Source organism: Amphiura filiformis, chromosome 10 (genome assembly GCF_039555335.1).
Source record: "Amphiura filiformis chromosome 10, Afil_fr2py, whole genome shotgun sequence".
NCBI lineage: Eukaryota > Metazoa > Echinodermata > Ophiuroidea > Amphilepidida > Amphiuridae > Amphiura > Amphiura filiformis.
Window position 1 is genome coordinate 35,420,306 of NC_092637.1, and position 16,075 is coordinate 35,436,380.

Below are 16,075 nucleotides of genomic sequence, written 5' to 3' on the forward strand. Positions count from 1 at the left end.
TCCAAACACTAACTCAAAAGGACTAAATCCCAAAGTTTCCTGAACAGCTTCCCTAGCAGCAAACAACAACAAGTGTACTCCCTCATCCCAGTCCCTCTGAAATTCCAAACAGTATGTCCTGATCATGTTTTTCAATGTTTGGTGAAACCTTTCTAGTGCACCTTGTGATTCTGGATGGTAAGCACTTGAGGTATACTGTTCTATACCTAATTGATACATGACCTGCTGAAATACTCCAGAAGTAAAGTTTGATCCTTGGTCTGACTGTATGGACTTGGGGAGCCCCACAAATGTGAAGAACTTGGTTAAAGCTTTCACTATGGTCACTGCTTTAATATTTCTCAAGGGTATGGCTTCAGGAAAGCGTGTTGACGCGCACATAATTGTCAGGAGGTACTGATTACCTGACTTAGTCTTTGGTAGGGGGCCTACACAATCAATAATAACCCTACTAAATGGTTCATCAAAGGCTGGAATTGGCTTCAATGGAGCAGGAGGTATTTTCTGATTTGGCTTCCCTACTACTTGGCATATGTGACATGTTTTGCAATATTCAGAAACATCTTTTCTGAGAGTGGGCCACCAGAAATGTCTCAGAATTCTTTCATGAGTTTTCTTAACACCCAAATGCCCTGCCATTGGACTGTCATGTGCTATGTTAATTACTTCAGTGTGGTATACTTTTGGTACCACAATTTGGTGCACTACCTTCCACTCTTCATCGGCAGGTACATCAGGGGGGCGCCATTTTCTCATTAGCACATCATCTTGTTTGTAAAAACAGACAGAATTTTGTTCTGCTTCTTCTAGGGTCAATGCCCTTTGATTGATCTCTTTGAGTTCTGGGTCATTTTGTTGCTCCAGAATCAGCTTGTCATGACTTAATGGGTCTTTCATGGTTTCCCCAATTTGTTCATGCTCAGAGGCTGCGTCCTCTTTAGGGGTATTTTTATCCCCAGGAGAAGGAAGTTTATCTTCTTTCTCATTCAACTTTGACACAAATGTGTCTTCCAAATTGTAGCCTAAGTCATCAATTTGGTTGTCCTCAATTGTTTCTAATGAGGCTCTCTTACTCATTGCCCGTGTCACTGCACATGCAGGAAATATCTCCTCTTCCTCACTATTATCATCCTGTAAACAGGGCTTATTCTGTGACTATTGGGTCAGGAAAAACCTTCCCCCTGCCAGATCATTTCCTAGCAACATGGACACTCCCTTGACTGGCAATTCATGTCTAACTCCTATGGTTACAGGACCAGAAACTAAGTCAGATTTCAAGTTAATTTTGTGGAGAGGTACACTAATTATTTCCATCCCAATACCCTGGATCAAAGCATTACCTGCTGAACTATCCTCATTAAAGGGCAAAGTTCCTTCCAGAATCATAGACCGTGCACAACACGTATCTCGCACAATCTTAATGGGCTTTGGACTACCATTCTCACCAAGTGATACTACTCCCTCTAACACAAATGGTTCAAATTCTTCACACACCTTGTCTGTCTCACCTCCCTTTTGTGGGAATTCTTGTTTCTTGATTTGACTGACTTGTTTCTTTGACTCAAGTGACACTGCACATCCCACAGTATTACTAGCAGTTTGCTGCTGTTTTTGTGCGTCTTGTCTGCCTTTTAAGAAATAACACTGGGTCATCGTATGCCCTGGTCTCTTACAATGAGTACAAGTTACTTTGGCTTTAAATTCAGTCCCAAATTTTGCTCTGTTACCTGAACTCCCTGGGGTCCTCTACCACCAGCACTATGCTGTGAATTAGACTGAGGTTTCACTTCTTGTGTACCACCCTGATTTGCTCTAGGTTGATTATGGCTGAACCTGTTTGAATAACTTCTGTTATGACCAAATCTACTCCCATTCAATTTGTGAGTTAAGCCATAGTCGTCCGCCATTGTCGCCGCTTCGTTTAGCGTCTTAATTTTGCTAGCGCTTTCATCCAAATGAGTTTTTATGTCAACATGGACACATTTCTTGAACTCTTCTATAAGAACTAATTGCTTAAGTTGGCCGAAATCATCTTTGACTTCTTTTGACCCAAGCCACCTGTCAAACATTTGTTCTTTTACTCTAGCAAATTCTACATGTGTTTGATCTGCTTGCTTTCTTGAATCTCTGAACTTTTGTCTGTATGCTTCAGGCACCAGTTCATAGGCCTTAAGGACTGCCTGTTTGACTTCTTCATAATCATTACACTTCTCATTGGTAGTAGCGTGAAAGTAATCCTGGCCTTCCCCACAAAACTACTTTGTAACAGTAGGGTCCAATGCTCTGGAGGCCATTTCAAATTTGTAGCTACCTTTTCAAAATGTTGAAAGTACTCGTCAACTTCTTTTTCTTTGAATTTAGGCACAAGCTTTACATACTTTGTAACATCAAACCCTGACTTTGACTTTGAGGAGAAACTTGATGAGTATTTGTCACCTAGTTTTGCTAACTTCTCTTGTTCAAACTCAATTTCTTTTTCTTTCAAATGTGCTTCCATTTGAATCTTAGCTAGTTTTTCCTTTTCTTCCATATCCAATTTTTGTTTTTCAAGTTCTAATTTTGCTACTTTTTCCTTTTCTTCTGTTTCTAATTTGTGGTGCTCAAGCGCCATCTTTTCTTAGCGTGCTTTTTCTTCCATTTCTAGTTTCTGTTGTTTTTCTTTATTTTCATTCTCTAACTTGATCATTTCCAGTTTTTCTTTTTGGTCCATTTCTATTTTCTTTTGGTCCATTTCCATTTTCTTCATTTCTAATTGAATTTCCAGCTCTTTCAATTTAAATGCCGAATCCCTCCAATTTCAGTTTCTACTGCACGTTTCTCTTACAAATAGGAATCATCTAAATTATCTTCCCCGACCAAAACATCAATCAAGGCATTTTTGATTATTTGCTTTCTTGTAGCTTGCTTTACTTTCAAGTCATAATGTTTAGCAAAGGCTAATAAATCAGGCTTCTTCAACTCATCAAACTTCTCCCAATTTATAGTTTCAAGAAACACTTCTGCTTTGAACTCTGCCATACTGTACTTTCACTTTCAAGACTCAGTAAATTAATGTCAACTTTTTTACAGTGTATCTCCCGGACGACGAGCCCCCAATTTTTGTTACGAGTCGTACTTGACTCAAGGCCAAAATCACCTTTTTCCCGAACTCACACGAATGCACAAAACAAATACACTGTTTGTTTAAGCTAACAAAATCTAAGTCTTTAATTGAAAACAGAGTATGATTGGTACATATAATAACAATATCGCATATACAATAAAATCACACAATGACAGTTTTACTATATCAGTACTTAACCAGCTGTCTTCTTGTTGGTGATCCTAGAGTTCTTGCAATGTTCTGGACGACTGATGTAATATATCCTTGTTCGCTTGTCCTGCGAAGACCAGTGTACACTTGCGCTTATAAATCCTTGCGTATAAAATCCTCATACGAAAATGATGATGCTTTCTCCAATCTCCTTTGCGCTGTTATCTCCACAAATATATCTCCTTGCGCTGCTTTCTCCTCAAATACATCTCCTTGCGCTGCTTTCTCCAAAAATGGTGTTTCTTTCACCAATCACTCTTTTTCCAGGGAACCTGTTTCTTTAACACAGCTCCACTGTTTCTTGACAGATGCGTGGCCTTCACAAACCCAGCAAACTCCAGCAATTTGACAGAAGAACTTTTAATCCTTTGATGAGGAAGAGCACTTTTGTGTGCTCGCTGTCTTCTTCGTTGCTGTATTAAAATTAGCTCAATTATTGGCTATATAAACTGGTTAGAATGTACTTCTTTTTTGAAGCACGAAGACCATCACACACATGTGGAGTTTTCAATCTCCCATGGCATTCTGTAAAGTCCCAACAAAAGCCTCCAGCTTTTTATAGCAGTACTCATGCAAAAACCCATCATCTATTAATAAACCATTACTTCAATCACATTTTCACAACATTGCTGCAATCTTGGGATTTCCCAAGATTAATTATACACATTCACATTACATCACTTCCTGGGGGTTTTCCTGATGGTGCAACAATGAACTGGGGCTTTCCAAGTTCCTAACATAGATCTGACTTTGTTTACAATAATTTGGGGAATTCCAAAATACAAGGGGTTTCCCATCTCATGAAATACTTTCAGCTTGTAAACAAAGTTAAATAATTAAATTAAATTAAATTACTCAGGGCACATCACAACATTTACAGTTCGCATATCCGCGACTAACCTGTACATGCTGTTGAACCATCAGGCTTAAGAACAAGCATACGTGGTGAATTCCATTCACTATTACTTAGTTCTATATGATATCATGTTTCATATGTTCCATTGTAAATGGTTTGACTCTGTTTGGATGCTGCTTGATTGATTTTGTATCACCAACATCTTTGGTTTTTTGTTCTTCATCCGCTGGCCGCACTGTGTGCTGAGCACTTACAGACGAAAGGTATAGTCTAGGGGTTTCGGTAGACTAACAAAGCATGAAGAAATTTAGTCAATGTTTGCAGGTGTTTCTTATGTTACGAGTCGGAAAGACTCAAGGCCAAAATCACCTTCTAGCCGAATTCACTTCAAAATACACAATAAAATACAAATCACACCCTCTCCCTTAAAAAAAAGAAAGTTTGAATGCAACACCAACTTCAACTATGTTCTATGATATCATTTTTCAGATGTTCCATTGTAAATGGTTTGACTCTGTTTGGATACTGCTTGATTGATTTTGTATCACCAACATCTTTGGTTTTTTGTTCTTCAAAGCAGCTCTCCCTCAGCTGAAAATAGGAAAATAATCTGTCCGGAACATATCTGTCCGCTTCACTGAACACGTACAGTAATTAAATGCAATTTTGATGGTTCCCAGCAGCGCGTGATTTCGACCACCCTTTCCCTGGTCAACGACATCCAGGTTATCACCGCCATCGACGCTAGATTAGAGAAAATAATAGAACCGCACCATGGCCGAATACAAACTCATTTTTAAGCTCGACATCGTTCATCCTGGAGACTTATCAGCAACTCTAACACTTATAGCTTATGACTCTTTATTTTATATTTTTCTGCTGTACTATTATAGTTTTGCTTAATATTGTCATGTACACTGAAAGCCAAACAGGGCTTAAATGACTCTAAAAGCAGAGTCCAGCCACTCTGCGACTCTATGTCTAAAGTGACTCTATATTGGGAGTCATTTGACTCCCTTGAAGAGCCATAAATTTCTTGACTCCGCTGAAGAGTCACTGTTGATGACTCTACACAGGAGTCATTTGACTCCCAATATAGAGTCATTTTAGACATAGAGTCTCGTAGTGGCTGGACTCTCCTCCTAGAGTAACCCAGACTCTATTAATAGAGTCACTCTGACTCCATTACAGAGTCACTTCGACAGTCCGAAGAAGGGCAAAACAATGATACACATAGATGTACATCAAGATAAAAATTCAAAGAATAGACCTACCGGAATAGGAGACTTTACTCTGAGTTTCACGCCATAGGCGATTGTCAGATGACACGATAGAGAAAATTTGTCTTGACCCCCATCCTCTTGGAATGGGAGAATATACATTCCATGGTGTCAAGAGCCAAGCAATTACAGAATCTGACTCCCTTGAAGAGTCATAAATTTATTGACTCCGTCGACGACTCCGAATGTAGAGTCAATTGATCCCACATGTAGAGTCAACTGACTCTCCTGTGATAATCAGGTGACTCCTTTGGAGAGTCAGTGCTAGTTTACTCCACTTATAGAGTCATTTGACTCCATTCTGGCTATCTGTGTAGCCTATATTACTTTATTATATGGTTATTATCGCCCTTCCACAGTTTTTGTATAGTCTACAAGGTTCTGTCAGATGTTGTATCTCCTTTTAAATAAATAAATAAATGTAGACATTTATATAGCGCTTTATGCCGTAAACAGCCTCAAAGCGCTTTACATTTATTCCGCCGTCAATAGAATATGTCGGAACCACGTTTGCAGCCTACAAGTGGCGCAGGGTCCATCAGTACAACGACTGTGACTACTCCTAACAGCTTCCCATTGCACCTGGGTGGGGTGAGGCAAGCGAGGCAAAGCGCCTGCCCAAGGGCGCAACACGGTAGGCCTACTGGGACGGGGAATCGAACCCACGCATGTCGAGCAAGCTTTCAGATTATGAGTCCAAGGCCGTAACCACTGAGCCACCGTGCCCTCGTTTTCCTTGGTTCGTGTTTTCTCCCTCTTAGTATGAAAGCGGTTGATCTTGATCAACGGGTTTTTTTCCTTCTCTTTGTTATTCAGTCTTGCATTATTCTTAGAACAACAAAGTTTTGATGTTTTACAGTACATCCTCTCTTTTTGTTTTGTTTTTTTAGTGAAAAAAATTACCCCATGCATAATTTGATCACTTTTGAATACAGTTACGATGGTTCTACCGTACTTGCAACTTTTGGCCCGTCGCTCGTGATTGAGGCCGATCCGCTTGATGTGTTATGAACGTCTCGTGCGCCATTTACGAGCAGTTGTATGAATACCGTGTACGCCTTGTACGTACAAACATACGCAAGATCGGCTTATAATTTGATCGTATGAATTAATCAGCTTGTTCAGTCATTTTATTAAAATTAATCTTGACACAATTACGGGAGTTGAAACCTTGAAGGCCCGTAATTGCTATTTCTTGAAATTGCGCTATAGGGCCTATACACGCCGCACGCACGCTGTTGTTAGGCATTTGTTACGTCAAACAATGTTTATCTGTCTGATTCCAGGTGCAAGCTATGCGGCAGCCTGTATCGGAAAGAAGAAGAGCTACACGCAGGCCGCCATACATACACGTAACGCGGATATCCCGCACTGGCCCATTACCAGTCTGTACTCCGCTGCGTCCTGTCACATCGCTTCTGAGGCCGATATTGAACAAGCTTGCAAGATGTGAGTAATATTAATTAACTTTTGTTGAACTTTATTAAAGGAGGATTTCTAGCATCCTCTTTTTATGACATTTTCAGTAGATATCCACGAAAAAAGCTTATTTCCAAAATTTCAGTTGATTCCGATTTTGCGTTTGCGAGTTATGCATGATTATGTGTATTACACTGCTCCATAGACAATGTGTTGTAATTTCGTTCTGGTGCACCAGAACGAAATTCAAATTTGGCGATATTTTTGCTAAACGAATTAATCTGCAAGAAATATTTGGTACATAAACATTATGTAGCCAGAGGTATCCAGTGGTGTAAAAATCTCAACTTTTTTTGGGAAAAGTGGGGGATGAGGCTGTGGATCACGAAATGCCCCTTTAAGTCTTTAATCCCTAAGTGCCCTCAATACTAATGCTACAGCACAAGGCGACTGTAAGTCATATGAAAAGGTTTGACTACAAAACCATTCTCTTATAAATGCATCTACGCACACATTCCACCTCGATACACCTGAGTTATACTACACGGTTGAGTGCATAGCATCATAAGAGCTGTGTGAGATCTTGTGAAAATAGACATATGTGATTGGTTTTTTGTCAAAACCTCAAGCGTTCCCTTCATCCAATCAGAAATCACTTGTCTTTTGGCTCCCTTGATACCTTTGCGGAACCAATTGGAAGACCCGTCTCAAATTCCAACCACCTATGACTCGATAATCCATTCATTTGACCAAAGGTTAAATTCCGGTCAGATAAGCCAGTTTTCCGCTACCACCAAATTTAACATCAGTTGGCATTGGTCGCAGGCCACCAGTGCATCATAATGTATTAAATCGTTAGAATTGCACTTTTCTTGATAAAATATTCACCACCACGGTTAAATATTCAACCCTGACTATATATTTGTCTATATTTTTAACTTACATAAGCTTACATACTTGAGTTTTTTTGTTGTGTTAGCAAATGAAGAAGACATTATCGTATAACTTTTAGTCTACTTTTTATTCTTTATCCACAGTGTCAGCTTCCCAGCGATCCTCAAACTCGAGTACGCTTCCGCCGCCGTCGGTGTGAACATGTGCAGGAACGAGGACGACGTCCGTAATGCGTACACCGCTCTCAAGAGTAGTCTCGCCACCATGGAAGCAGAGTACCGTAATATCGGACTCGGTTATCATGATGGCAACACCATGTTATTAATGGAATACCTCGACGGCTCGGAGCATGATATCGACGTCATCATCTTCGAAAGGAAACTGGTTGCAGCCTTTGTCACCGACAATGGCCTGACTAACTATCCAGCTTATACTGGTACGTGCCATAAAATGAACAATGTAGGCCTAATGATAAAAATGAGTATGACTTTTAAAAAGCTATAGGAGGGGGTTACTCATACGACCATAGGGGGATGTGCCATAAACCACGTCTGTTTGACCTCGCAATCCGGGCTCGCAATAAAACCTTATTTGAACCCATTTCAATGTCAGTCAGTGTTGCCGATACCCTATAGCATAAAGGCGTAGGTGAATCAACAATCGACCTCCCAATCCGCGCCAAATATCCCCGAGTTTAAAAAAATTGTTGTGTTTTGCCAACGGAGGAACACTTCATTGAAAAACAATTGAATAAATATCCAAAACCGGGATCAAATGTTAAATATATTTTGTTGACGCCCGGAGTGAAGCTGTGGTAAACGATCTTATGCACACCACATTTCGCCAAAATACATTCTAGAAACGCTTGCTGTTAGAATAAGAAAAATTTTAATGCTAATTTATTGCACATTCTAGGGAAGCGTGGTTACCTTTTAAAATAACCGAGTGAGAGGGTTTTCAAGAAAATATTTTTCCTGTCAAAACTGAAGCATCCTCTGTATAAAAGAAAATATGAATATTAACTGCACATCATATATAACGATTCGTGATACCCAATTGTGGCACATTTGATGTCGTTTAAGAAGCAGAGAATTTTATTTCAATTTTATATACGCCAAAATATTTTTTTAATTGAGCAAAAATAAGGATAGAAAAAACGTTGTAAATCATATGTGAATATTACATTAGACCCGGCAAAAGATTACTGTTTCGTTTTTATGGTAATCTAATCTTTTATTTCCTGAAAAAACATTTGGGGTCTAAAATGGAATTTTTATGTAATTGATAAAAACATCGAACGTGTATACAAGAAAATGGTAGGTTTTCCTCTATAGTGTTTTACTGACCATGGAAATGTACTGAGACACAAGCACGTGTCAAAATCGATATAATGTATTGTCCATACAGACGCCCAGTTATCACTGTTTATTATTGGATTTTGTTGTATAAAACACGCAGTTAACTTAATTGAGCGCTAATAATACACATAAATGTTTTTAGGCAAATAAAATTCCAAAATATGGTACGTTTTCTGCCTTTGCTTGTCACGTGGTAGGCCTATGTTGAAGTTGCGATTATACCTTCAAATAAGTTTCAAATGAATTCCAAGAAGACAAATGGCCGAGTGGTCTAAGGCGCTGGGTTCATAGTGTATCCAAAGCAGTCCGCCGCCGTGAGTTCGAACCCCGCCTCCGCCAAACTTTAATGAAGTAATTAAAATTAAAGTTTTACTTTTTAAAAATTTCATATTAGGGAAATGTGACTGGCAGAATTTATGTATGGCGTGGTGTGGATCTTATGCTATATTAGTAAACTGAACTAACGCAAGTAGGTGGCTTAACCGCGGCGTTGGCAATATTGTACAGGTATAGCTTTTGTTCTCGATCGATCAAGATCACAGTTGTAAACTTAACTGACACTCCGTGTTCATCCACACCAAGCATTTAACAAGTGAATAGTATTTTTATAGGCCTCTGGATAGAAAGTCGAACATAGATTGAATAGCTTCACCAGGATTTGACGGATGAAGGGATAGAATGAATAACTAGAGGCCTTTTTTGCAAACAAATACGGCTATGTTTAAGTGTCCCGAAGAAGCTGCTTTTGATTAAACATTTGGGTCTCTGGGTCTCTATAATATTGATCTATGAAGATCATGTCCACACTCAAAGCAGCCAAAAAAATCGATTTTCATTATCTAAATCAATAAATATATTATTGAAAATAAAAACACTTTGATGTTTTGCAAAAGTTCATTCTACCAATCATATAATTTGAAAACTTGCTTGATTCATTGTTGTTAATGAGTTATGTACGTTTTACAAAAGTGTTGTTGTTTCAGCCCTCTTTACAACATAACTCAAGAACCACAGGACCTACAAAAGTATATCTGTGATATTTGAATTCTTCTACACACTCGCTATGATATGATCAATGCAATTTTTGCCAAAGCTCACTACCATTCGCAAGATGCTGTGAACTACCAAATCGTAACAGTTTTAAATAGTTGCTAACCTTAAGGTATAGTTGACATTTGCCAATGTACTTACTACGTAGTGAATTATATATTTTACAGAGACGGTAGCCCTGATGCCTTCAAACCTGCCCTCGGATAAACAAGCCCAGCTGGTGACAGCTGCTTACCAGTGCTGTAATGAGATAGGTACGAGTTCAGTATTCACCATACTTCCATTGAAACAATTGAATATATGAATACAAAAGCTACCTAAGTCCATACTTAAACCAAATTGAGTTAAGCATGGGAAAGTGTTGCTTTACATAGGCCTGTCATATGTATGAAAGAACAACTCAAATTCATCCTCTGTGTCTATTGAGCATGTGAAAAATAGCATGTATGAAAGAATCACCCAATTCCATGATTTGAGTTTTGTAACACATTGATTAAAATCCAGTATGTATAAAAGTCCACTTGTAACACATTCATTGCTAGAGAGTGACTTTTGAAAAAAAAATGGGTTTAATAAAAGAAAGTGTGTGGTTTATATTACATGGCAGAATGCTTATCAACATTATACATACTTGTGCGCTTTATTTTGTATTATCTTACTAGTGGTAATATCATTCTAACATTGTTGTCTTTGTATATGATTCAAAAACCACCTAAGTCCAAAATTTAAAATGAACCCCACGAAGTCCCTGAAATGCTAATCGTCATACCTAATACAGGTTAATCCACTCATTTGCACGTAAAACTTACCATATTGACCAGGTAAATCTAACTGAAGGAATTAAAATGATACACAGGTTTTTCTCTCAAAATCACTTCCCATGGACTTAGGTGGCTTTTGTATTCATGTATTCAATTATATTCAACATTTAACACGTGCTCTGGCTAAATTATCTAGCGGAAATCAAAAAGTGTGTCATTGGTCATTTGCGATCAATATCGAATAAGCTTGCACGTGATGCGCAGTCTGATCCCATTCTATATTCTGACCAGAGACTACTACAGACCATTCACAACCAGTCAAAGTCTCAGCATCACCCGATAATGAGGGCCGATTGTTCCATGAAATTCGACAGGCAAAACTGCTACGCATGTGTCGCGTATTTTTACGGTCTTTCGCGTAAACGCGAAGACACTCGAAGCTCTATCGCGTATGCGCGAAGGCAAGCAACGCTGTCGTGATTGTTAGATACGGCACGAAGGCCCGGGGGGGCACTTCAATATGAAATGGATATAGGTGTAGGGCTAGCACTTTCGCAGTAAGGGGCATTCGGTGAGAGCAAAATGTAAAAAATATGGGGTCATTGGGTGAGAGCATGATTTTTGGCATTCGGTGAGAGCAAAATGTAAAAAATATGGGGTCATTGGGTGAGAACATGACAAAAAACAGCGTCAAAAACCTCGAAAATCGAATTTTTAGTTCAAAAAGGCTTCAAATTTCTTTGTTTTTTCAAAAATAGGTAACAAAATCAGTGATAAATGAAAGTTGCTGTTCAAATTGAAAAATAAGGGTCTTTGGGTGACAGATCAAATAGAAAAATAAGGGGTCTTCGGGTGACAGAACATGTGTTCGTAAAAAAATATGGGGTCTTTGGGTGAGAGCGACGCTAAAAAGGGGTCTTAACAGCCCTACATACGCGTCACCTCCAAAGTGGGAGTGCCCCCCCCGGGCACGATGGAACAATCGGCCCTCGTGAATATGCGAGAATTCACAGCATACAAAACACGGGACTTTGACTGGTTGCAAATGGTCTGTAGTAGTCTGTGATTCTGACAAAATATTATGAATCATGAATCATGCCAGCAATGCCTATTTAGATCAGCCCGAGTCTGGTCGCCCTAAAGACAGGCTCCCCCGTGGCGCTGTTCAGGCGAAGAACAATCCTAGCCAAAAGTCTTGGGATACCTTTGATAGCGCATTGTAAAAAGCCATAACACACTCCCTCGATCAATGTTGAACCCCACGTTTTTGGTCAAAATGCTTAAAATTTCTTTCAAGCAATACTAAAGCTCGTTTCCAAAGGTTTTAACTGACTTTAATACCGCACAACAAAATTCACCTACCATGAATTTTGACTTTTTCATCGGAAGTAGTCCCCGGGAAGTAGTCCTATAATGTTAACTGGATTTACCCCTTCGTTGATCATTGACGACCTTTGGTCGAATAAGGGCGTTGTGTAAGGGCAAGTCCATTTTAACATCATAGGACTACTTCTGATAAAGATGTGTGTCACACATCGAAAAATTCAAGGTTAGTTGAATTTTGTTGTTCTGAATGTCAGTTTAAATTCACCAGCACGCATAAACTTACATAGATATTCTCGACTAAACTACAATCACTTTGTATTATATTCTAGGTCTCTCCAACGGTGTGTACAATGTTGAGATGAAGATGACTGCCACTGGACCCAAACTGATTGAAATCAACGCCCGGATGGGTGGCGCGTACATCTGCAACTGGATCAAACGTCTGTATGGCGTAGATCTCATGAAGTGCGCTATGCTGATCTCATGCGGCATCAAGCCCTACGTCCCAAAATTGCCACCGGGGAGTTTTTCATGGGCGTGAATCTGATTCTGTCAGAACACTTTTGTATCATGACCAACAGCAACCTGCGTATGGTTCTTGACGATCTGCAAGCTAACGGTGACGTGAACTTCATAATGATGGAGGATGAAGCTAAACTCAAAAACGATGCGAAGACCGAGCAATATGGAAAGCCGTTTGCGCAAATCAGTGTCAAGGGTCGCAATGTCGACGAGTGCCGACAGAAACTGAGCGAAGTGTGTGGCAAGCTGAATATTGAAACGAAAAACTATCGTGTCTCGGAGTTTATGAAATATATCAAATAATGTAATGATGGTATTCAGCTGTTTTTGGTTGTCTGTCGTCGTGACATCAATAGGGAGTTTTCGATTTCCACGATGGATTACGACGCGACGGTAAAACACCAAACGTTGTCGTCGTCGACTTTGTAATGCATCGTCGTCCAAACTCTACAACACTCTAAGAGCCTGACAACCGTCACGACGCGTGGTGGCGACGACGACAACGTTTGATGTTTTACCGTCACAGAACCATCCGTCGTAGAAATCGGAAATTTCCTAATATTAAGCTACCACGGAGTACCACAAGGCTCAGTGTGTGGCCCACATATCTTCACACATTACACCACCCATCTCGGCGAAGTAATTAATTAGTTATTCACTTGCGTGTATTCACTCGTGACCATTGTTTTCCAAATGGTTAATAAATAATGCAAATTTGAATTTATAAGAGTTGAATTTATAAATGACGGTTGACGCTATGGACTAAACCATGAAATTTATATCTTTATATTATTTATATCAGACATTTGAAGGACCTAGTAACGGTGCATTTGGTACTAACTATTGTGGGTAGGTCACAATGAGCATACTCTGCACAGTGTCATCGCCCCGATATCTTCATGGCAGAAATCGCCATGGTAGGTTGAATCCACAGCCACGCATGGCCATTTTGTTCCGACCTTTGAGACGCATAATGAGCCGAGGGACATGACTAAGGCTACTGACAATAGCACGGTAATTGATCTCTCTGTGTGCATAGATAGTGAAGGACGCCATTGAGGTCAATGGTCATCGACTTTTATACTGCCTCCACGGGAGTGAGTATAGCCTACGCGCTGTAGTCCATACAGGACCAACGCAATATAAAATCAGAATTTTGGCCAGTTTTTGAGTTCAAGGCGCACGCTTCTTTCTCAATACTCAACCTAATGACTACCATATCCTTTCAACACATATGTTCAAGTGCAAGGATCTAAATATGGCTTCTTTAGAACAAAAAAATTACGGGAGATATTCATCATTTTCTACCCCGGTTTTCAAAGATTTATCGTCCAATATCAAATCGTGCATAGCACATTCACGTGTATCGATCCCTGGTATTTATTTTAGTATCTCTGCTGTACCAAGTAATTATTAGCCAGGCGATGTCGGTGTGCTCTGGGGAAAGCACTGTGTAATAAACATTTGTCCCATTGTTATTCAAATAGTATATTATTATTGAAATGATCCCGTGACCCTACTAGAGGGCACTAAATATGTCTGCAGACATGACTCAAAAGTATGCATATGGCATCTCGTATTTTCAAATACTATACGCTGCCAAAATTATGTAATAATCGGATTAACTACCATAGCAATAGATAAAAACAGTTTTTGCATATACCGCGCTGCACTGGTACGTTCACGCGATACCGCTGCATTGAGCCATACCATGCTGATCACTCGCACCTGTTAGATTAGTATCTTTGAAAAGACCGGTATCGTATTCAATAATCTTTGATTGCAGACATACACAGGTGATGAGTGCAACCTGCTTGTAGTGCAGCGCGATGTATTCAAATATTGTTTTCACCTATTGCTATGGTAGTTGATTACATCACTTCACCAGCGTATCTATGTTGGGTTAATAGTTAATAGCTGTAAATGATCGCTTTTCCATAAGGTACGTGTACACAATTTCGTTACAAAATAAATGTATACAATTATTCAATTTATTGCATGTAATCTTTGAAGTTTACGTGACTTTTTTTAGCATATAAAGTACATAGCTGTAGTGAAAACTATTCGGCGCGGCACCTCGACTGCATGAGAGAATTGTATTCAAACACTTATTGAATTATAACGTCAGATGCAGCAATTATGCAGCAAACACCGTTTGTCTGCATCTAAAAAGTATGTTAGTTAAACAAGATAAATAAATGAGTATGCAAATAACAATTAACTATGGAAACCAGCCTTTTAATCTTAAAATGCTGACCCACGTAATCTACCGAGCACGTGATATGTCAACATGTGACCGGGCATGTGATCTGTCAGACTGTACCAATTTTGGATGCCAGGCGTCAAATACCGTTTATGTCTGATCTTAAACACTTGAGAACGTTCCTGCAATCTCATCGGTTCTTACCCGTGTGATATGACACGATATCACACGGGTCAGCGCGTGTGCATCAACGCGATACGCGTGCGAGCTATTTGAACCAATCGGGAGGCGCATAGCAACAACGGGACTGATCGATTTTAAGCCCTAGGTAGTTCCTTATAAAATGTAGGATTTAAGTTGATTAAAATTTGTAATATACTTATGATATTTCTATTTGAATTGAAGTGCTTAAGAATGAGAATAAAGGTATTGTTTTTAGCCGCTGTCGTGCATCTATCGTCTCATGTAACACGGACGACATTATTATTTTTGGCGTAATACAACTCGGCTTCGCCTCGTTGTTTTACTTAAAATAATGATGTCGCCCCGGGGGGGGTACTTCCTGATTGAAGGTATACGGGAATGTGCCACGGTTTTGGGGTACCTTTTCAGCGATTTTGGTATATCGATGGGTGGGTTTTCAGTGGAGACCAATGCCCTTAAAGCGCCCAATTATGGCAAATTTGGGTGCTTTTTCTTAAAAATTGGTATACTTATGGGTAGCAAAAACAGCAAAAAGTAGGTATAGAGAAAGTCAGCATCCAAAAATCTGCGTGGCACACCCCCGTACAAAATTTTTCGAAGACCCCCCCCCCCCCCGGGGGGATGTCGCCCGAGTTATATGAGACGATAGATGCACTCCAGGGGCTAAAACCAAAACCTTTATTCTCTAATTAGTGCAGATTGGTATTTTTTTCACACGATGACATGAACACGAACAAACAGACAAATATGGCGCCATGACGGAAGGTCGGGTGAGGTGTCAAAGGTCGTTACGTCAAATACTACTTATATCTGATACCTGTCGATCACGCATTTCCTAATTCGTATTGTTGCCAGCATGTCTTAATTTGGTTATTATGCATGGTGTCAT

General features: G+C 39.6%; 1 protein-coding gene across 1 annotated transcript in view; it reads left to right on the forward strand.

Annotated features, from left to right (window-relative positions):
* Positions 1-14,769, forward strand: part of LOC140163258 (carnosine synthase 1-like) — a 41,755-nt gene extending 26,986 nt beyond the window's left edge. The window contains exons 11-14 of the mRNA XM_072186656.1: positions 6,736-6,902; positions 7,906-8,198; positions 10,338-10,424; positions 12,587-14,769. Of these exons, the coding sequence (XP_072042757.1) occupies positions 6,736-6,902; positions 7,906-8,198; positions 10,338-10,424; positions 12,587-12,798 (759 nt within the window). The 3' untranslated portion in view covers positions 12,799-14,769. The remainder of the gene's footprint in view (positions 1-6,735; positions 6,903-7,905; positions 8,199-10,337; positions 10,425-12,586) is intronic.
* The last annotated feature ends 1,306 nt before the right edge of the window (positions 14,770-16,075 follow it).